Source organism: Oncorhynchus keta, chromosome 2 (genome assembly GCF_023373465.1).
Source record: "Oncorhynchus keta strain PuntledgeMale-10-30-2019 chromosome 2, Oket_V2, whole genome shotgun sequence".
Classification (NCBI taxonomy): Eukaryota; Metazoa; Chordata; class Actinopteri; order Salmoniformes; family Salmonidae; genus Oncorhynchus; species Oncorhynchus keta.
The window spans coordinates 1,257,845-1,276,762 of NC_068422.1; the positions used below are offsets into that span (position 1 = coordinate 1,257,845).

General features: G+C 41.9%; 1 protein-coding gene across 15 annotated transcripts in view; it reads left to right on the plus strand.

Annotated features, from left to right (window-relative positions):
- Positions 1 to 18,918, plus strand: part of LOC118360900 (neurexin-1a-like) — an 819,333-nt gene that overhangs the window by 361,828 nt on the left and 438,587 nt on the right. For all 15 annotated transcript variants that reach the window (XM_052470649.1, XM_052470658.1, XM_052470697.1 and 12 more), the window contains 5 exons: positions 972 to 1,115; positions 1,329 to 1,566; positions 1,673 to 1,863; positions 5,627 to 5,800; positions 17,196 to 17,315. In XM_052470649.1, the coding sequence (XP_052326609.1) occupies positions 972 to 1,115; positions 1,329 to 1,566; positions 1,673 to 1,863; positions 5,627 to 5,800; positions 17,196 to 17,315 (867 nt within the window). The remainder of the gene's footprint in view (positions 1 to 971; positions 1,116 to 1,328; positions 1,567 to 1,672; positions 1,864 to 5,626; positions 5,801 to 17,195; positions 17,316 to 18,918) is intronic.

An 18,918-nucleotide genomic window follows, 5' to 3' on the forward strand; every position in this document is an offset into this window, starting at 1 on the left:
CAGGTCGGTATGTACAGGTCGGTATATTCAGGTCAGTACATACAGATCAGTATATACAGGTCAGTATATACAGGTCGGTATGTACAGGTCGGTATGTACAGATCAGTATAAACGAGTCAGTATTAACAGGTCTGTATACAAAGGTCAGCATACAGGTCGGTATATACAGGTCTGTATATACAGGTCGGTATGTACAGGTCGGTATGTACATATCAGCATACAGGTCAGTATCTACAGGTCAGTATATACAGGTCGGTATGTACAGGTCAGTATATACAGGTCAGTATATACAGGTCAGTATATACATATCAGCATACAGGTCGGTATATACAGGTCTGTATATACAGGTCGGTATGTACAGGTCGGTATATTCAGGTCAGTACATACAGATCAGTATATACAGGTCAGTATATACAGGTCGGTATGTACAGGTCGGTATGTACAGATCAGTATATACAGGTCGGTATGTACACGTCAGTATAAACGAGTCAGTATTAACAGGTCTGTATACAAAGGTCAGTATACAGGTCAGTATGTACAGGTCAGTTTACACAGTTCAGGATATACAGGTCAATATAGACAGGACAATATATACAGGGCAGAAATCACTGTTCAGTATATACAGGTCAGTATACACAGGTCATTATCCAGATCAGTATATACAGGTCAGTTTTTTCAGTTCAGCATATAATGTCAGTATATTTACAGGTCAGTATATACAGGTCAATATGTACAAGTCAGTGTACACAGGTCATACTCATGAGCAGGGCACTGGAGTGGCTGAGGTGGGCTTACACATAAACATATATATAGACGAGAAAGTATTTCAACATTGAGCAAGTTTGGTAGTCCACGATTAATCTTAATCAGTCTTGGGAAGCCAGCCCTGTGTGTATAAAGCCATTGTTTGAATGACCTCCCCCTACCTATGTCCCCTCACCCCTCTCACACTCACTCCTGTCAATCAATAGGTCAAATGGCAGGTGACCACACCCAGTTAGAGTTCCACAACATTGAGACGGGCATCGTGACGGAGAAGAGGTTCCTTTCACTGGTGCCCTCTAACTTCATAGGCCACCTGCAGAGCCTCTCCTTCAACGGCATGGCCTATATAGGTAGGTTGCCCGTAGGTTGGAGCGGCATGTCGGTAATTGGAAGGTTGCTGGTTCAAGTCCTGTGCCAGGAGATGGATAAGTATTGATCTCTTGAGCAAGGCAGAGATGGTACTTTCTCTCTGGAGGTACATTGCAGAATTGTGCTTCACAATGTGTTTCTGTTCTTGGTATAAAAAAAATATCAACAAAGTATCTATTCTATTCTCTCTGTAGACCTGTGTAAGAATGGTGACATTGACTACTGTGAGCTCAATGCCATGATTGGCTTCAAGAACATCATTGCCGACCCTGTCACGTTCAAGTCTCGGTTGAGCTACGTTGCTCTGACCACTCTCCAGGCCTACTACTCTATGCACCTGTTCTTCCAGTTCAAGACCACCTCATCAGATGGACTCATACTGTTCAACAGCGGGGATGGAAATGACTTCATTGTGGTCGAGCTGGTCAAGGGGTAGGTTTGTCACGACAAATTGTACTATAGGATAGTAATTCATATTGAAGGGAGGTGTGTATGTGTGTCTGCATCATTATTCATGTCACTACCTGTCTTTTTCCAGCTACCTGCACTACGTATCAGACCTGGGGAACGGAGCTCACCTGATCAAGGGAAACTCCAACAAGCCTCTGAATGACAACCACTGGCACAACGTCATGATCTCACGAGACACAAACAACCTCCACACCGTCAAGATCGACACCAAGATCACCACCCAGACCACAATGGGAGCCAAGAACCTGGACCTGAAGGGTAGGCTGCCTGGAGCTGGGGGTTTACTTTACTTTCTACTGTGACGGAGAGTGACATGGGTACAGTGACAGAGGAGCTTACTGGTCTGCTGTTGGACAGAGTTCGTCACTATTGTTATGGTTTTAGGGTACAGTATGACAGAGGTTTCTGGTCTGCTGTTGGACAGAGTTCGTCACTATTGTTATGGTTTTAGGGTACAGTATGGCAGAGGTTTCTGGTCTGCTGTTGGACATGGAGTTTTTTACAGTTGACAGTCAGAGTCCTGTTAATGGAATTACTGTATCACAAGGCCCTTTATTATTATTATTACTATTATTATTATTATTATTATTATTATTATTATTATTATTATTACTATTATTATTATTATTATGTATCCTGGAACAGATGCATGCTTCAAGGCCCTTTGTCAGTTCTAGACAAGTAGTGTATGCAGTTTATATCAGTACCTGCTTTTTTCCAGCAGGGGTCAGTAGTTCCACACTGGTCTATAACTGTGTATAAAGTATATTTAACATTCTTTTTTTTAGCAGACCCTCTTATCCAGAGTGCACAGATAGTGCATTCATCTTAAGACAGCTAGGTGAGAAAGCCACATATGTGACTGACCGCCTTGTTTCGGTCTTATGTAGCAACATTTGAAATTGTGTTTTTTACATTGGATAAAAGCAGAGACACAGAGCTACAAAATGGTTTATCATACACTACAGTTGAGGAAAATTGGGAAAGTAATTCTGCTTTGAAATTTGATAAACTTGTAACCTCACTTTTGAGAAAATGGTCTTTGAATGTTTTGGTACTACTACTGGAGAGCTCTCGTTGGTCTACACCTATTCAGAATCGTTCACATCCTCTTAACTTCTTTGGGACTTGGGGGCAGTATTGAGTAGCTTGGATGAATAAGGTGCCCAGAGTAAACTGCCTGCTACTCAGGACCAGTTGCTAATATATGCATATTATTAGTAGATTTGGATAGAAAACACTCTGAAGTTTCTAAAACTGTTTGAATGATGTATGTGAGTATAACAGAACTCATATGGCAGGCAAAAACCTGAGAAAGAAATCCACCAGGAAATGGGAAATCTGAGGTTTGTAGTTTTTCAAGTCATTGCCTATCGAATATATAGTGTCTTTGGTGTCATATTGCACTTCCCAAGGCTTCCACTACATATCAACAACGTGTATACTGACCTGGATGTACTGACCTGTAACTTTAGAACCTTGTTTGATGCTTATACTGTGAAGGAGGGGGGAATGGGAGCTGACTGAGGTCTGCCAGAGTGGCATGAGCTGATCATGCACTCACGTGTGAGTTTGCTTGCGTTCCATTGCATTTCTACGGACAAAGGAATTCTCCGGATGGAACATTATTGAAGATTTATGATAAAAAAACATCCTAAAGATTGATTCTATACTTAATTTGACAGGCTGTTGTTGAGGTGGGATGCTACCGTCCCGAATATCCCAGAGGTAAAGTCAGCTCCACCCATCTCTATAAGGATTCACTTGTGAGGTCATGTGCTAAACAGTGACGAGTGTAGCAAAGATAATGACTAAAAGTGAAAAAATTCCAGATAAACAGAAAGTGCCAGATAAAAATATTTTATTAATATTAGATGACGCTTTCCCAGACACTTGTTTAAATTGATGGGTCATGTGAAAGAAATACTATAACCCCCAGCCACATCTTGCTAAGTGGATGGTTCTCTACAGAAGGTGTAAACTGTACAGTGAAATGGTTGCTTTCATAGTAGCAATATCATAAATAGATATTGTTAACGTAAAGAAACAAATATACAGTATGTACAAGAACAATTTCAATAACAACATCAGTGATATTGTTGACAGATGAGGTAGATAGTTATATGCATACAATCAGGGGTAAAGTGGCTGAGCAGCAGCAGAAAAACAGAAATAGTAGTGTGTTAGGGGAGAGTCATGTGGAGTGGAGTCTTTTGTTTAGACATGCTAGCTAAACGACCATAATCCACAGAGTACTAGCAATGCGAAATGGAATTCTGAGATGACATTACTACACAGATCATACACGTAATGTTAGCTAGTGTCACATAGCTAGCTAACAGTCAGCTTTCATTTACAACGAAAACAACTTTCTGACAAAATTAGAAACGTATAATATCTGAAACTGTAGCTAGACTCTTACCCGTATATATGGAAAAATGCTTCATGGCAGACTGCAACCCCTTTCAAAGACGTCCTGTGTCGTTTCCTTTTTGTTTGGACATCTTGCTTGATCTATTTTGTCAAGTCGCTCTGGTTCACACTGACTGTGTGCAATGCCATAAGAATCATCATATCTTTCTCCCCCTCTGTCACGGATGACACGTTTGCCCTTCATTTGAAGATGTCATCCAGAGAGAGGTGTTTACAACAGCCTTCTGTGTTCTCTTTGCAACTCCCTCTGCGTTTGCAATCTATTCATCTCCTTATCATACTCTGCTTCTACCAGACATTCCACTGATTTCAAAACTCGGTCAACTTCTTCTGTGACAACAAAACTGTTGATTGCCGTTTCTTCCCCATCACTGTCATCAGAAGTCTCTGCATTGTCTTCTTCAATTGAAATGTTTTTTACCTAAATCAGGGATTTCCTCATCGTCTGATTCATTTTCAGAGTCAGAGAGTCAGCATGACACGATCGTCCTCCAGAAAGTAGTACATCAGAACTTTTCCCACTTACCTTTGTCGATAGCGCCTGCTAAATTCAGGGCAGCAATGTTATTGAGAGCAGTAGCAACATATTTGCAGTTCTCCATTGCTAACGTTGTATATTAAAAAAAAACTGCAGTAGAAAGGATTATCTAAACATAACGATAAGCTCATTTTATAGACACAAGATGCTACACCGCAGACCCATCTGACACTCATCTCTCGGCATGTCTAGCCCACTCATTATCTCAGCAATTCATGGCTAGAGGGAAGGTTCCTACCTTTTTTGTGGCTAAACCAACTAGGCCCGAAATTGAACAATTTATTCATATTTACTGATGGAATACAAGTTTGTTATTAAGGAACATGAAAGTTAAAATGTTCCACAAGGCATTTCTGCCAAAAAAACACATTTTGTGTGGTGGCAGAAGGTAGTACTCAGGTCGGGGTGCAGGGTTTGAGTGTAGGCTGAAGGAAGAGAGGAGAAGTTCTTCTTGCTGCTCTGTCGGCAAGTACCATGGTCTTGTTGCTCTAGTCCAGATGGAAGATGACAAGTGCCTGGATTAGAACCTGTGCTGCTTCCTGTTTGAGGTGAGGTCGTACTCTACGGATGTTGTAGAGCATGAACCTGCAGGAGCGGGTCGCTGCTTTGATGTTTTCAGAGAACTACAGGATGTTGTCCAGGGTCACCGTGGAGTTGTCATCTGATGGAGAGGTCTTGCAGTGGGCATGCAGCTACGTCTTGGGGGGAAGGAAATAAGTAGTTGAGTGTCATTCTCATAGCAAGGAGAGATCATGTGAGGATATGACGGAGCACAGTGACTTGGTGTATAGGGTTGTTTTACTGAACAGCACCAATCCATTTGTCTGTTCTGTCCCTTTCTCATTCTGAATAGTCACCTCACCAGTGACATATTAACACATCCTGTCCCTTTGTCTGCCCCCTCATGTGTATTCACCTCATCTTCTTCATTCCTATTAATAATGGAAGACTTCAACCAGAGAGCTATGTCCTGTACGCTGCTTGTCTGGAGATTGAATTTCTTGACATGCCACTAGTCTTCATCTTCTTCCTCCCCCCTGTCTTTCACAGGCGACCTGTATATAGGTGGCGTGGCCAAAGAGACGTACAAGGAGCTTCCCAAATTAGTTCACGCCAAGGAAGGCTTCCAGGGTTGCCTAGCATCGGTGGACCTGAACGGACGCCTCCCGGACCTGATGTCAGATGCCCTGGCATGTGTGGGCCAGATAGAGAGGGGCTGCGAAGGTAAACACACCCTAACACACACTAACACAAGCCAAACCTAGGCATGTGTGGGACAGATAGATAAGGGTTGAGAAGGTGAGAACTCAATCAAACTTTGTCACAAAGTGATGTAGAGTAACCTGGCCTAGGGTGACCCATCCTCTTCTGCCTGTAGCATGTAGAAAAACAGAGATAAGACACCTTGGCCACTATCAAAACAGAGATAAGACACCCTGGCTACTATCATAACAGAGATAAGACACTCTGGCTACTATCATAACAGAGATAAGACACCCTGGCTACTATCATAACAGAGATAAGACACCCTGGCTACTATCATAACAGAGATAAGACACCCTGGCTACTATCATAACAGAGATAAGACACCCTGGCTACTATCATAACAGAGATAAGACACCCTGGCTACTATCATAACAGAGATAAGACACCCTGGCTACTGTCATAACAGAGATAAGACACCCTGGCTACTATCAAAACAGAGATAAGACACTGGCTACTATCATAACAGAGATAAGACACCCTGGCTACTATCAAAACAGAGGTAAGACACCCTGGCTACTATCAAAACAGAGATAAGACACCCTGGCTACTATCATAACAGAGATAAGACACCCTGGCTACTATCATAACAGAGATAAGACACCCTGGCTACTATCATAACAGAGGTAAGACACCCTGGCTACTATCATAACAGAGATAAGACACTCTGGCTACTATCATAACAGAGATAAGACACCCTGGCTACTGTCATAACAGAGATAAGACACCCTGGCTACTATCAAAACAGAGATAAGACACTCTGGCTACTATCATAACAGAGATAAGACACCCTGGCTACTATCAAAACAGAGGTAAGACACCCTGGCTACTATCATAACAGAGATAAGACACTCTGGCTACTATCATAACAGAGATAAGACACCCTGGCTACTATCATAACAGAGATAAGACACCCTGGCTACTATCATAACAGAGATAAGACACCCTGGCTACTATCATAACAGAGATAAGACACCCTGGCTACTATCATAACAGAGATAAGACACCCTGGCTACTATCATAACAGAGATAAGACACCCTGGCTACTATCATAAGAGAGATAAGACACCCTGGCTACTATAAAAACAGAGATAAGACACCCTGGCTACTATCATAACAGAGATAAGACACCCTGGCTACTATCATAACAGAGATAAGACACCCTGGCTACTATCATAAGAGAGATAAGACACCCTGGCTACTATCAAAACAGAGATAAGACACCCTGGCTACTATCATAACAGAGATAAGACACCCTGGCTACTATCATAACAGTGGTTTGGTCTTGACAGCCTCACACTGTTTCATCAGCCTCTTACGTAATTCATTAACAAACCTTTCATTCACTTCTCAATAATGTGACACACACACACACACACACACACACACATGCACACACACACGCACACACACACGCACGTGCACGCTCACGCACACGCACGCACGCACGCACGCACACACACACACACACACACACACACACACACACACACACACACACACACACACACACACACACACACACACACACAAGTACAAAAAAACTCACCCGTGGCACATGTTAACCTCCATAAACTATGTTGGTATGCTGTTAGAATATGTTAACAGCTGCCAGTCCTCTACCCTCATCATTCTGATTCATTCGGGTACCATATAATCAGATTGCTCTCAATGACAGTATAATCAGATAACACTCACTGACTGTAAGGGTGTGACCTGGCAGCAGAGAAGTCAGACGCAGGAGAGAAATAACTGTGTTTCCAACAGCGCAGTTTATTTACAAAACCCACCGGAAAACAGAATAATAAAAATCAATGGGTAACACAACCCGACGCACACAAGGACATGATGGGGAACAGAGGGGTAAATACACACCAGTACAGACATACACATACACTTACAATAAACAATCACTGACAAAGACATGAGGGGAAACAGAGGGTTAAATACACACCAGTACAGACGTACACATACACTTACAATAAACAATCACTGACAAAGACATGAGGGGAAACAGAGGGTTAAATACACACCAGTACAGACGTACACATACACTTACAATAAACAATCACTGACAACGACATGAGGGGAAACAGAGGGTTAAATACACACCAGTACAGACGTACACATACACTTACAATAAACAATCACTGACAACGACATGAGGGGGAACAGAGGGTTAAATACACACCAGTACAGACGTACACATACACTTACAATAAACAATCACTGACAAAGACATGAGGGGAAACAGAGGGTTAAATACACACCAGTACAGACATACACATACACTTACAATAAACAATCACTGACAAAGACATGATGGGGAACAGAGGGTTAAATACACACCAGTACAGATGTACACATACACTTACAATAAACAATCACTGACAAAGACATGATGGGAAACAGAGGGTTAAATACACACCAGTACAGACATACACATACACTTACAATAAACAATCACTGACAAAGACATGAGGGGAAACAGAGGGTTAAATACACACCAGTACAGACATACACATACACTTACAATAAACAATCACTGACAAAGACATGATGGGAAACAGAGGGGTAAATACACACCAGTACAGATGTACACATACACTTACAATAAACAATCACTGACAAAGACATGATGGGGAACAGAGGGTTAAATACACACCAGTACAGACATACACATACACTTACAATAAACAATCACTGACAAAGACATGATGGGGAACAGAGGGGTAAATACACACCAGTACAGACATACACATACACTTACAATAAACAATCACTGACAAAGACATGATGGGGAACAGAGGGGTAAATACACACCAGTACAGATGTACACATACACTTACAATAAATAATCACTGACAAAGACATGATGGGAAACAGAGGGGTAAATACACACCAGTACAGACATACACATACACTTACAATAAACAATCACTGACAAAGACATGATGGGGAACAGAGGGGTAAATACACACCAGTACAGACATACACATACACTTACAATAAACAATCACTAACAAAGACATGATGGGGAACAGAGGGTTAAATACACACCAGTACAGACATACACATACACTTACAATAAACAATCACTAACAAAGACATGATGGGGAACAGAGGGTTAAATACACACCAGTACAGACATACACATACACTTACAATAAACAATCACTAACAAAGACATGATGGGGAACAGAGGGTTAAATACACACCAGTACAGAGGTACACATACACTTACAATAAACAATCACTAACAAAGACATGATGGGGAACAGAGGGGTAAATACACACCAGTACAGACATACACATACACTTACAATAAACAATCACTGACAAAGACATGATGGGGAACAGAGGGGTAAATACACACCAGTACAGACGTAGACATACACTTACAATAAATAATCACTGTCAAAGACATGATGGGAAACAGAGGGGTAAATACACAACATGGAATTGATGGGATTGGAACCTGGTGTGATGGAAGACAAAACCAGTGGAAAATGAAAAATGGATCAGCTATGACTAGAAGGTCGGTGACGTTGACTGCCGAACACCGCCCAAACAAGGAGAGGGACCAACTTCGGCGGAAGTTGTGACACTGACAGTGTAATCAGATTACTCTCAATCAGATTAATATCACTGACCACATTTGTACATGCACACACACACACACACACACACACACACACACACACACACACACACACACACACACACACACACACACACACTGTGCATGCTTAGTGAGTCTGCGTGTTTGCCAGAAGCAATATTCTTGAAATATGGATTAGATTTGTGTTGCGTAAATAATAGTTGTATTTAATGGTTTTAATTTCAATGTCATCGTCCTCCACTCTTTCTGTGTAATATTGTTCTATATAATGATAATGCTATGACACAGACATGTTGATATTATTGTTCTTGTTGTAAACTGTTCCACACAACTGCAGCAGAGTACAATACCATATTCAATATCCAAACTTCCAGAGGAAGATACACAATGCAAACAACCCATGGAAGATCAGTGTTGGTGTGACTGACTGAAGTGTAGGTGTGAGTGACAGACTGAAGTGTAGGTGTGAGTGACTGACTGAAGTGTAGGTGTGAGTGACAGACTGAAGTGTAGGTGTGAGTGACAGACTGAAGTGTAGGTGTGAGTGACAGACTGAAGTGTAGGTGTGAGTGACTGACTGAAGTGTAGGTGTGAGTGACAGACTGAAGTGTAGGTGTGAGTGACACACTGAAGTGTAGGTGTGAGTGACACACTGAAGTGTAGGTGTGACTGACTGACTGAAGTGTAGGTGTGAGTGACTGACTGAAGTGTAGGTGTGACTGCCTGACTGAAGTGTAGGTGTGAGTGACTGACTGAAGTGTAGGTGTGACTGCCTGACTGAAGTGTAGGTGTGAGTGACTGACTGAAGTGTAGGTGTGACTGCCTGACTGAAGTGTAGGTGTGAGTGACTGACTGAAGTGTAGGTGTGAGTGACTGACTGAAGTGTAGGTGTGACTGACTGACTGAAGTGTAGGTGTGACTGACTGACTGAAGTGTAGGTGTGACTGACTGACTGCAGTGTAGGTGTGACTGACTGACTGCAGTGTAGTTGTGACTGACTGACTGCAGTGTAGTTGTGACTGACTGACTGCAGTGTAGGTGTGAGTGACTGACTGAAGTGTAGGTGTGACTGACTGACTGAAGTGTAGGTGTGAGTGACTGACTGAAGTGTAGGTGTGACTGCCTGACTGAAGTGTAGGTGTGACTGACGGACTACAGTGTAGGTGTGAGTGACTGACTGAAGTGTAGGTGTGACTGACTGACTGAAGTGTAGGTGTGACTGACTGACTGCAGTGTAGGTGTGAGTGACTGACTGAAGTGTAGGTGTGACTGCCTGACTGAAGTGTAGGTGTGACTGACTGACTGACTGAAGTGTAGGTGTGAGTGACTGACTGAAGTGTAGGTGTGAGTGACAGACTGAAGTGTAGGTGTGAGTGACACACTGAAGTGTAGGTGTGAGTGACACACTGAAGTGTAGGTGTGACTGACTGCCTGAAGTGTAGATGTGAATGATTGACTGAGTGACTGAAATGTAGGTGTGAGTAACTGAATGAAGTGTAGGTGTGACTGACTAACTGACTGACTGAGGTGTAGGTGTGACTGACTAACTGACTGACTGAAGTGTAGGTGTGACTGACTAACTGACTGACTGAAGTGTAGGTGTGACTGACTAACTGACTGACTGAAGTGTAGGTGTGACTGACTAACTGACTGACTGAAGTGTAGGTGTGAGTGACTGACTGAAGTGTAGGTGTTAGTGACTGACTGAAGTGTAGGTGTGAGTGACTGACTGAAGTGTAGGTGTGACTGCCTGACTGAAGTGTAGGTGTGACTGACTGACTGAAGTGTAGTTGTGACTGACTGACTGAAGTGTAGGTGTGACTGACTGACTTGTAGGTGTGAATGACTGACTGAGGTGTAGGTGTGACTGACTGACTGACTGACTGAAGTGTATTTGTGACTGACTGACTGAACTGTAGGTGTGACTGACTGACTGACTGACTGAAGTGTAGGTGTGACTGCCTGACTGAAGTGTAGGTGTGACTGACTGACTGAAGTGTAGTTGTGACTGACTGACTGAAGTGTAGGTGTGACTGACTGACTGACTGACTGACTGACTGACTGACTGACGTGTAGGTGTGAGTGAGTAACTGAATAAGAAGGTACTGTATGTGATTGTTCGTAATTATCACTACTAAAATTATATCTGCTTCTTCCTTCACCTCAAAGAACAATTAAAATTTATCCACTTCTTACGACCTTCAATTCCCTTGCTTTTATTCTCTCCTATTTTATGTTTCTGATTGACTCATGAAATCTTGTTTGTTACTTTGTCTCTGACTTCTCTCCGACTTCTCTCTGTCGTCTCTGCCGTCTTCTCTCTGAAGTCTCTCCGTCTTCTGTCTGTCGTCTTTCCGTCTTCTCTCTGTCGTCTCTTCGTCTTCTCTCTGACCTCTCTTGTCTTCTCTCTGTCTACTCTTTGACATATCTTCGTCTTCTCTTTGTCGTCTCTCCGTCTTCTCTCTGACCTCTCTTGTCTTCTCTCTGTCTACTCCCTGACATCTCTTCGTTTTCTCTCTGTCGTCTCTCCGTCTTCTCTCTGTCGTGTCTCTATCGTCTCTTCGTCTTCTCTCTGTTGTCTCTCCGTCTTCTCTCTGACCTCTCTTGTCTTCTCTCTGTCTACTCTCTGACATCTCTTCGTCTTCTCTCTGTCGTCTCTCCGTTTTCTATCTGACCTCTCTTGTCTTCTCTCTGTCTACTCTCTGACATCTCTTCGTCTTCTCTCTCTCGTCTCTCCGTCTTCTCTCTGTCTTCTCTGTCTACTCTCTGACATCTCCCCGCCTTCTCTCTGACATCTCTCTGTCATCTCTCCATCTTCTGTCTCCCTCCATCTTCTCTCTGGCATCTCTCTGTCATCTCTCCATCTTCTGTCTCTCTCCATCTTCTCTCTGACGTCTCTCTGTGTTCTCTCTGTTGTCTCTCCATCTTCTCTCTGTTGTTTCTCCGTCTTCTCTCTGTCATATCTCTGTCTTCTCTCTGTCATATCTCATATCTGTCTTCTCTCTGTCATATCTCTGTCTTCTCTCTGTCATATCTCATATCTGTCTTCTCTCTGTCATATCTCTGTCTTCTCTCTGTCATATCTCATATTTGTCTTCTCTCTGTCATATCTCTGTCTTCTCTCTGTCATATCTCATATCTGTCTTCTCTCTGTCATATCTCATATCTGTCTTCTCTCTGTCATATCTCATATCTCTCTTCTCTCTGACCTCTTTCCGTCTTCTCTCTGACGTCTCTCCATCCTCTCCTGCTTATATTTGTGTTTCATGTTATTACAGTCTCTGACAACATTTCAGTGCTTTACTAACCTCTGGTATATTCTGCCTTTTCCTTTCCTTACTGTTTTGCTGACTTGATCAAGCATTGATGAAAGCTGATCTACAAGGTATATAGCTTCGGTTTGTTTGATACAGAGCCTGATAATCCCTCTTCCTCCCTCTGCATTTGTAACCCCACCCCACACCCCGACACACACACACACACACACACACACATTACCCCAACTCCCACACCACACAAACGTCTACAACCACCACTTCCACCCTCACCCCCTCGAACTCAATGACAACTCAGTGTTACGCCACTCACTCCCGTGTCATAACAATTGGGCTTCAGCCCCAGAGGGGAACACAAGGATCACTCACCTGTCCTCTAAACTGACCCCTAGATCCTATACCTATATCCTATATCATTGTGGCGATCTGAGAGGATTTGACAGTTGTAAACAATATATAAATGGCTCCATCTTACCCTCTGATATATTTGTTGTAAGTTTCACCAAGTTTCTTATACCAATGAAATGCTCTTGGATTTCCACAAGTGCGTAGGGCGTAGGGCGTAGGGCGTAGGGTCTAGGGTGCGATTTAGAATTGGACCACCTCCATCCTCTTGTACGGTATGACAGCCTCAGGGTCTCTTGTTATCATCTTATACTAGTTTATTATATTCACTCTTGTTTATTTCGTCACATATAGTATACCTGTTACATACAATTATTGTATTGCATGGCTCATAGTCTTCATAGCCAAATTTACACGTTACCCAATGCATGCATGGCATTACACCAAATCTATATATCATTGTGTAATTTTGAATCAAAATAGATAGGGTCTTAGCTACCTCGTGTTTGTAAGATAGCAACCCTTGTTACCTGTGTTAAGGGTGTCAAATTGTACTGTTGGTATCAGTAGATACTATGTTATTATTTCAATACTATACAGTGTATATGTTTCATTCAGTACAGTATTATGAATCTGTATATGGACCAATAGGATGAAAACATATACGTACTGTAAGTGTTAACCTACAAACCGTCATTCATGATAATAACAATGTTTACAGTATAGCTTGGTCGCAAATGGGTCTTCCAAGTGGACAATGACTCCAAGGATACTTTCAAAATTGTGGCAAAATGGCTTAAGGACATTTTTGTTATTGGAGTGGCAGTCACAATGCCCTGACCTCAATCCTATAGAAAATGTGTTGGCAGATCTGAAAAAGTGTGTGTGAGCAAGGAGGCCTACAAACTTGACTCAGTTACACCAGCTCTGTCAGGAGGAATGGGCCAAAATTTACCCAACTTATTGTGGGAAGCTTGTGGATGGCTACCCAAAACGTTTGACCCACGTTAAACAATGTAAAGGCAATGCTACCAAATGCTAATTGAGTGTATGTAAACGTCTGACCCACTGGGAATGTGATGAAAGAAAGAAATCATTCTCTCTACTATTATTCTGAAATTTCACAATTGTAAAATAAAGTGGTGATCCTAAGTAATAGGGTAATAGGGCAATAAACCATCATTTCTCCCTTACGGGGATCTGACCTCAACCCCTCATTTTCCTAATCCACAGATGTCCATCTGTATCCCCTATAGCAATCATGTCACTTCCTCCTGTCCACCCAACACATTCCAAAGCCATCTGGCTCCTACAGATAACCATTAACTTCTGATGTAAAAACCAGTCTCTATCGCTCCTTAGATATGTTCCAATTTAACTCAGAATCCAACACCACCATTTGCCTCTGGCCATTGATTGCAGCATGTGGAATGTTGTCCCACTGCTCTTCAATGGCTGTGTGAAGTTGCTGGATATTGTTGGAAACTGGAACATGCTGTCGTACACATCAATGCGAAGCATCCCAAACATGCTCCTTGGGTGACATGTCTGGTGAGTATGCAGGCCATGGAAGAACTGAGACATTTTCAGCTTCCAGGATTTGTGTACATGTCATTGTGGCATGGGGATGTGCATTATCATGCTGAAACATGAGGTGATGGCAGTGGATTAATGGCAATAAAATGTGCCTCAGGATCTCATCACAGTGCCTCCGTGCATTCAAATAGCCATCGATAAAATGCAATTGTGTTTGTTGTCCTTAGCATATGCCTACCCATACCATAACCCCTCCACCTTGGGGCACTCTGTTCACAACATTGACATCAGCAATCCGCTCGCCCACACAACTCCATACAAGCTGTCTGCTATCTGCCCGGTGTAGTTGAAACTAGGATTCATTATTGAAGAGCACACTTCTCCAGCGTGTCAGTAGCCATCGAAGGTGAGCATCTTCCCACTGAAGTCGGTTACGATGCCGAACTGCAGTCAGGTCAAGACGCTGGTGAGGACAATGAGCACGCAGATGAGCTTCCTTCCCTGATGCTGTTTCTTGCAATTTGTGCAGAAATGCACATCAGCAGTTTCATCAGCAGTCCAGGTGGCTGGTCTCAGACGATCCTGCAGGTGAAGATGCCGGAAGTGGAAGTCCTGGAACGGTGTGGTTACACGTGATCTGCGGTTGTGAGGCCGGTTGGACATTAGGCCTAATTCTCTAAATTGACGTTGGTACATAAATTAACATTAAATTATCTGGCAACAGCTCTGTTGGACATTCCTGCAGTCAGCATGCCAATTGCACACTCCCACAAAACTTGACACATCTGTGTTGTGTGACAAAACTTTACATTTTAGAGATGCATTTTTGTTGCCCCCAGCCCAAGGTGCACCTGTGTAATGATCACTGTTTAATCAGATTGTCTCAGATCCGGGTTTATCCTTGGCTACATTTCCGTTTTCTTTATCTTCCCATGTGAATAACAGAAACACACATCTACTCTCCCTTGAAATGATTGGGTCTTCCTTTCCTGTGTCGGTCCTCATGAGAGCCAGTTTCATCATAGCGCTTGATGCTTTTTTGAAATTGCACTTGAGGAAACTCTCAAAGTTCTTGAAATGATCCAGATTGACTGACCTTCGTGTCTTAAAGTAATGCTGGACTGTCATTTGTCTTTGCTTATTTGAGCTGTCCTTGCCATAATCTGGACATGGTATTTTACCAAATAGAGCTATATTCTGTATACCACCCCTACCTTGTCACAACACAACTGATTGGCTCAAACACATTAAGAAGGAAAGAAATTCCACAAACTAACTTTTAACAAGGCTCACCTGATAGTTGAAATGCTTTCCAGGTGACTACCTCATGAAGCTGGTTGAGAGAATGCCAAGAGAGTGCAATGCTGTCACGTTGGCTACTTTGAAGAAACTCAAATATAAATATATTTTGGTTTGTTATCACTTTTTTGGTTAGTACATGATTCCATACGTTATTTCATAATTTTGATGTCTTCACTATTATTATATAATGTAAAAAATAGTTTAAAAAAATAAAAACCTTTGAATGTGTAGGTTTGTCCAAACTTTTGACTGGTACTGTATATGGACCAAGGCCTCTCAACACACTATTTTCCAGAATAGTATGTCAAACATAATTTGCGTCTACTGACCAATTAACATTCACATGGGCACATAAATTACTGTAAATCAGTCGAGGATATTTGTTTTGTAACAAAACTTGGCACACATGTTGAAAACACTGGAAGACTTTTGCAAGCATATCGACCACACAGTGGCGCTATGATTCGGAGTGATTACATTTGGCTGATGGTGGCACAGTGGGCCCACAGCTGAACCTCATATAGGCTGCTGACAGATTTAACAATATTTGTTATTTCCTAAAAATAGTAGTGAGAGTGCAAAGGTAAAATAAATATGAATATCAGTAAGCAAGAGTACCTTAACTCAATAAAACTAATGACAATCTCATAAAAACGGTGTCTAAAATGTTTGTGTGTGAAAGCAAGCGAGACTGATAGAGCAAGGCAGATTGTGAGAGACAGAGCGAGAGGGAGACAGAGAGAAAGAGACAAAGAGAGGGACAGAGACATATAGAGAGACATATACAGAGACAGAGACACAGAGAGAGAGACAGACAGACAGAGAGAGAGACAGACAGAGAGAGATATACATATAGACATTTGACATATATGACATTTGTAATGTCTTTATTCTTTTGGAACTTCTATCGGTGTAATGTTTACTGTTCATTTTCATTGTTTTTTTCACACTCGTATATTATCTACTTCACTTGATTTGGCAATGTTTTAACATGTTTCCCAATAAATCTCCTTGAATTGAATTGAAAGAGAGAGAGAGAGAGAGAGAGAGAGAGAGAGAGAGAGAGAGCGGGGCACTGGTTAGTTGAGGTAGCATGTACATGTAGGTACAGGTATGTTTGTCTCAGGCTGACAAATGCCATGTGTCAGTATATAAACTGGTAAATGGACTGCAAAGATTAAGTTGGATTATGCTTTTAATCATATATACGGGTTTAATTTTAAATTCCAATCTCATATTTTAAGTGATCCCTCCCTCCCTCCCTCCCTGTGCCCAGGCCCCAGTACAACATGCCAGGAGGACTCATGTGCCAATCAGGGTGTGTGCCTGCAGCAGTGGGAGGGGTTCAACTGTGACTGTAGTATGACATCTTTCGGAGGGCCACTCTGCAACGACGGTAAGACACACCCCTGAACAGCTTTGTGCATGTGCACGCACACGCATACACACACACACACACACGTTCACAATGTCCTACATTGCAGGAAAGTTCTCCTTCCACAGGGTGATTAAGATCCTACATATATACTGTATATATGTATTTATTTATTTCACCTTTATTTAACCAGGTAGGCTAGTTGAGAACAAGTTCTCATTTACAACTGCGACCTGGCCAAGATAAAGCAAAGCATTGCGACAAAAAACAACACAGAGTTACACATGGAATAAACAAACGTACAGTCAATAACACAATAGAAAAATCTTTATACAGTGTGTGCAACCTACAGTACCCTACAGTATATAAGAATGCATTTTGTCCTTTGTGTCACCATTTGTTGTAAACCATCACAAAACACACATCAAGTTTGCTTTTGTCTTGCTATGAACTCCACATTCCATACATTGAGTTCCACACGCTGAGTTGCATATATAAATTGTATCTTGACTGAGTGGCTATTATGCCAGAAGAGTCGACTAAAGGTAAGTGTTGTCGTCATCATGGCGGCAACAACGAACACGTTTATTTGGGACATTGGAGCACTTTTCTTCTCCTGTCACTTTAGTAATGATGTCCTTTAGAACCACTCTGTTCTCATTAGCACTTATATTCCAGTCATTATATTCCAGTCATTATATTCCAGTCATTATATTCCAGTCATTATATTCCATGACCACTGTTCTATACTTTACATGCTGCATTTGAAAACTCATTATTATATTACCAGTAGCGGTGTGTGGGTAAAATCACTGGGGAAGCAAAGCCAGGAAAAAATGTGTTGTGATAATTTCGTTGTTTGCTCTATAACCTGGTAGTTCATATGCCACCATGATATATATATATAATTAAGTAAAACCACAACTCCAAATCTCTATCTCCATCCATGGCTAATTTAGGAATGGGACAGTTTGAGCTAGCTAGCCACCGAAGGATAACAACACAACGAGATGCAAAAAATAATGTTTCTTTGGTCAATGACCTTTGGCTTTTGATGTGATGTGTTTGGTGTGAAGCCAAATCCAAACTGGCTTCCCTTGACCATTCACAGTTGAGATCACTAAGTTTTGCTCAACTCTGATTACCTATTCCTTTATACAAAAAAATATGAAGGGAGGCCAAAAGCTCTCTCGGTTCCCTTGTATTCAATGCTACAGGTGACAACAGTAGACTCTTTTTACCAGACAACATCAGATAGATGGTCTACACATACAGAGACAGAGGGGCGCTGTTTCACTCATTCGGAAGCTTTCATTTGTGAGATATATTCAGCTTCTTGTGAATTGAAGGAAACTTATGAAGCAGAGAGACAAAATATACATTCATTTATGTTTTTTCTTTTTTTATCTGTGAATTTTTTTATTTGCCCCCATGAATACATACCACTGTATATAACTGTGGCCTCTGGCAATACAAAAGGACAATGTTATTAAACCAGAGAAGCCGGTGTTTGGAGGATATATTGGCATGGTGTTTTTAGGCACCCGTTCTGCATTTATGGACGTGACCCAGTTGTTCAGTATTTTTGTTCTGTATTTATGGATGTGATCCAGTTGTTAATTCT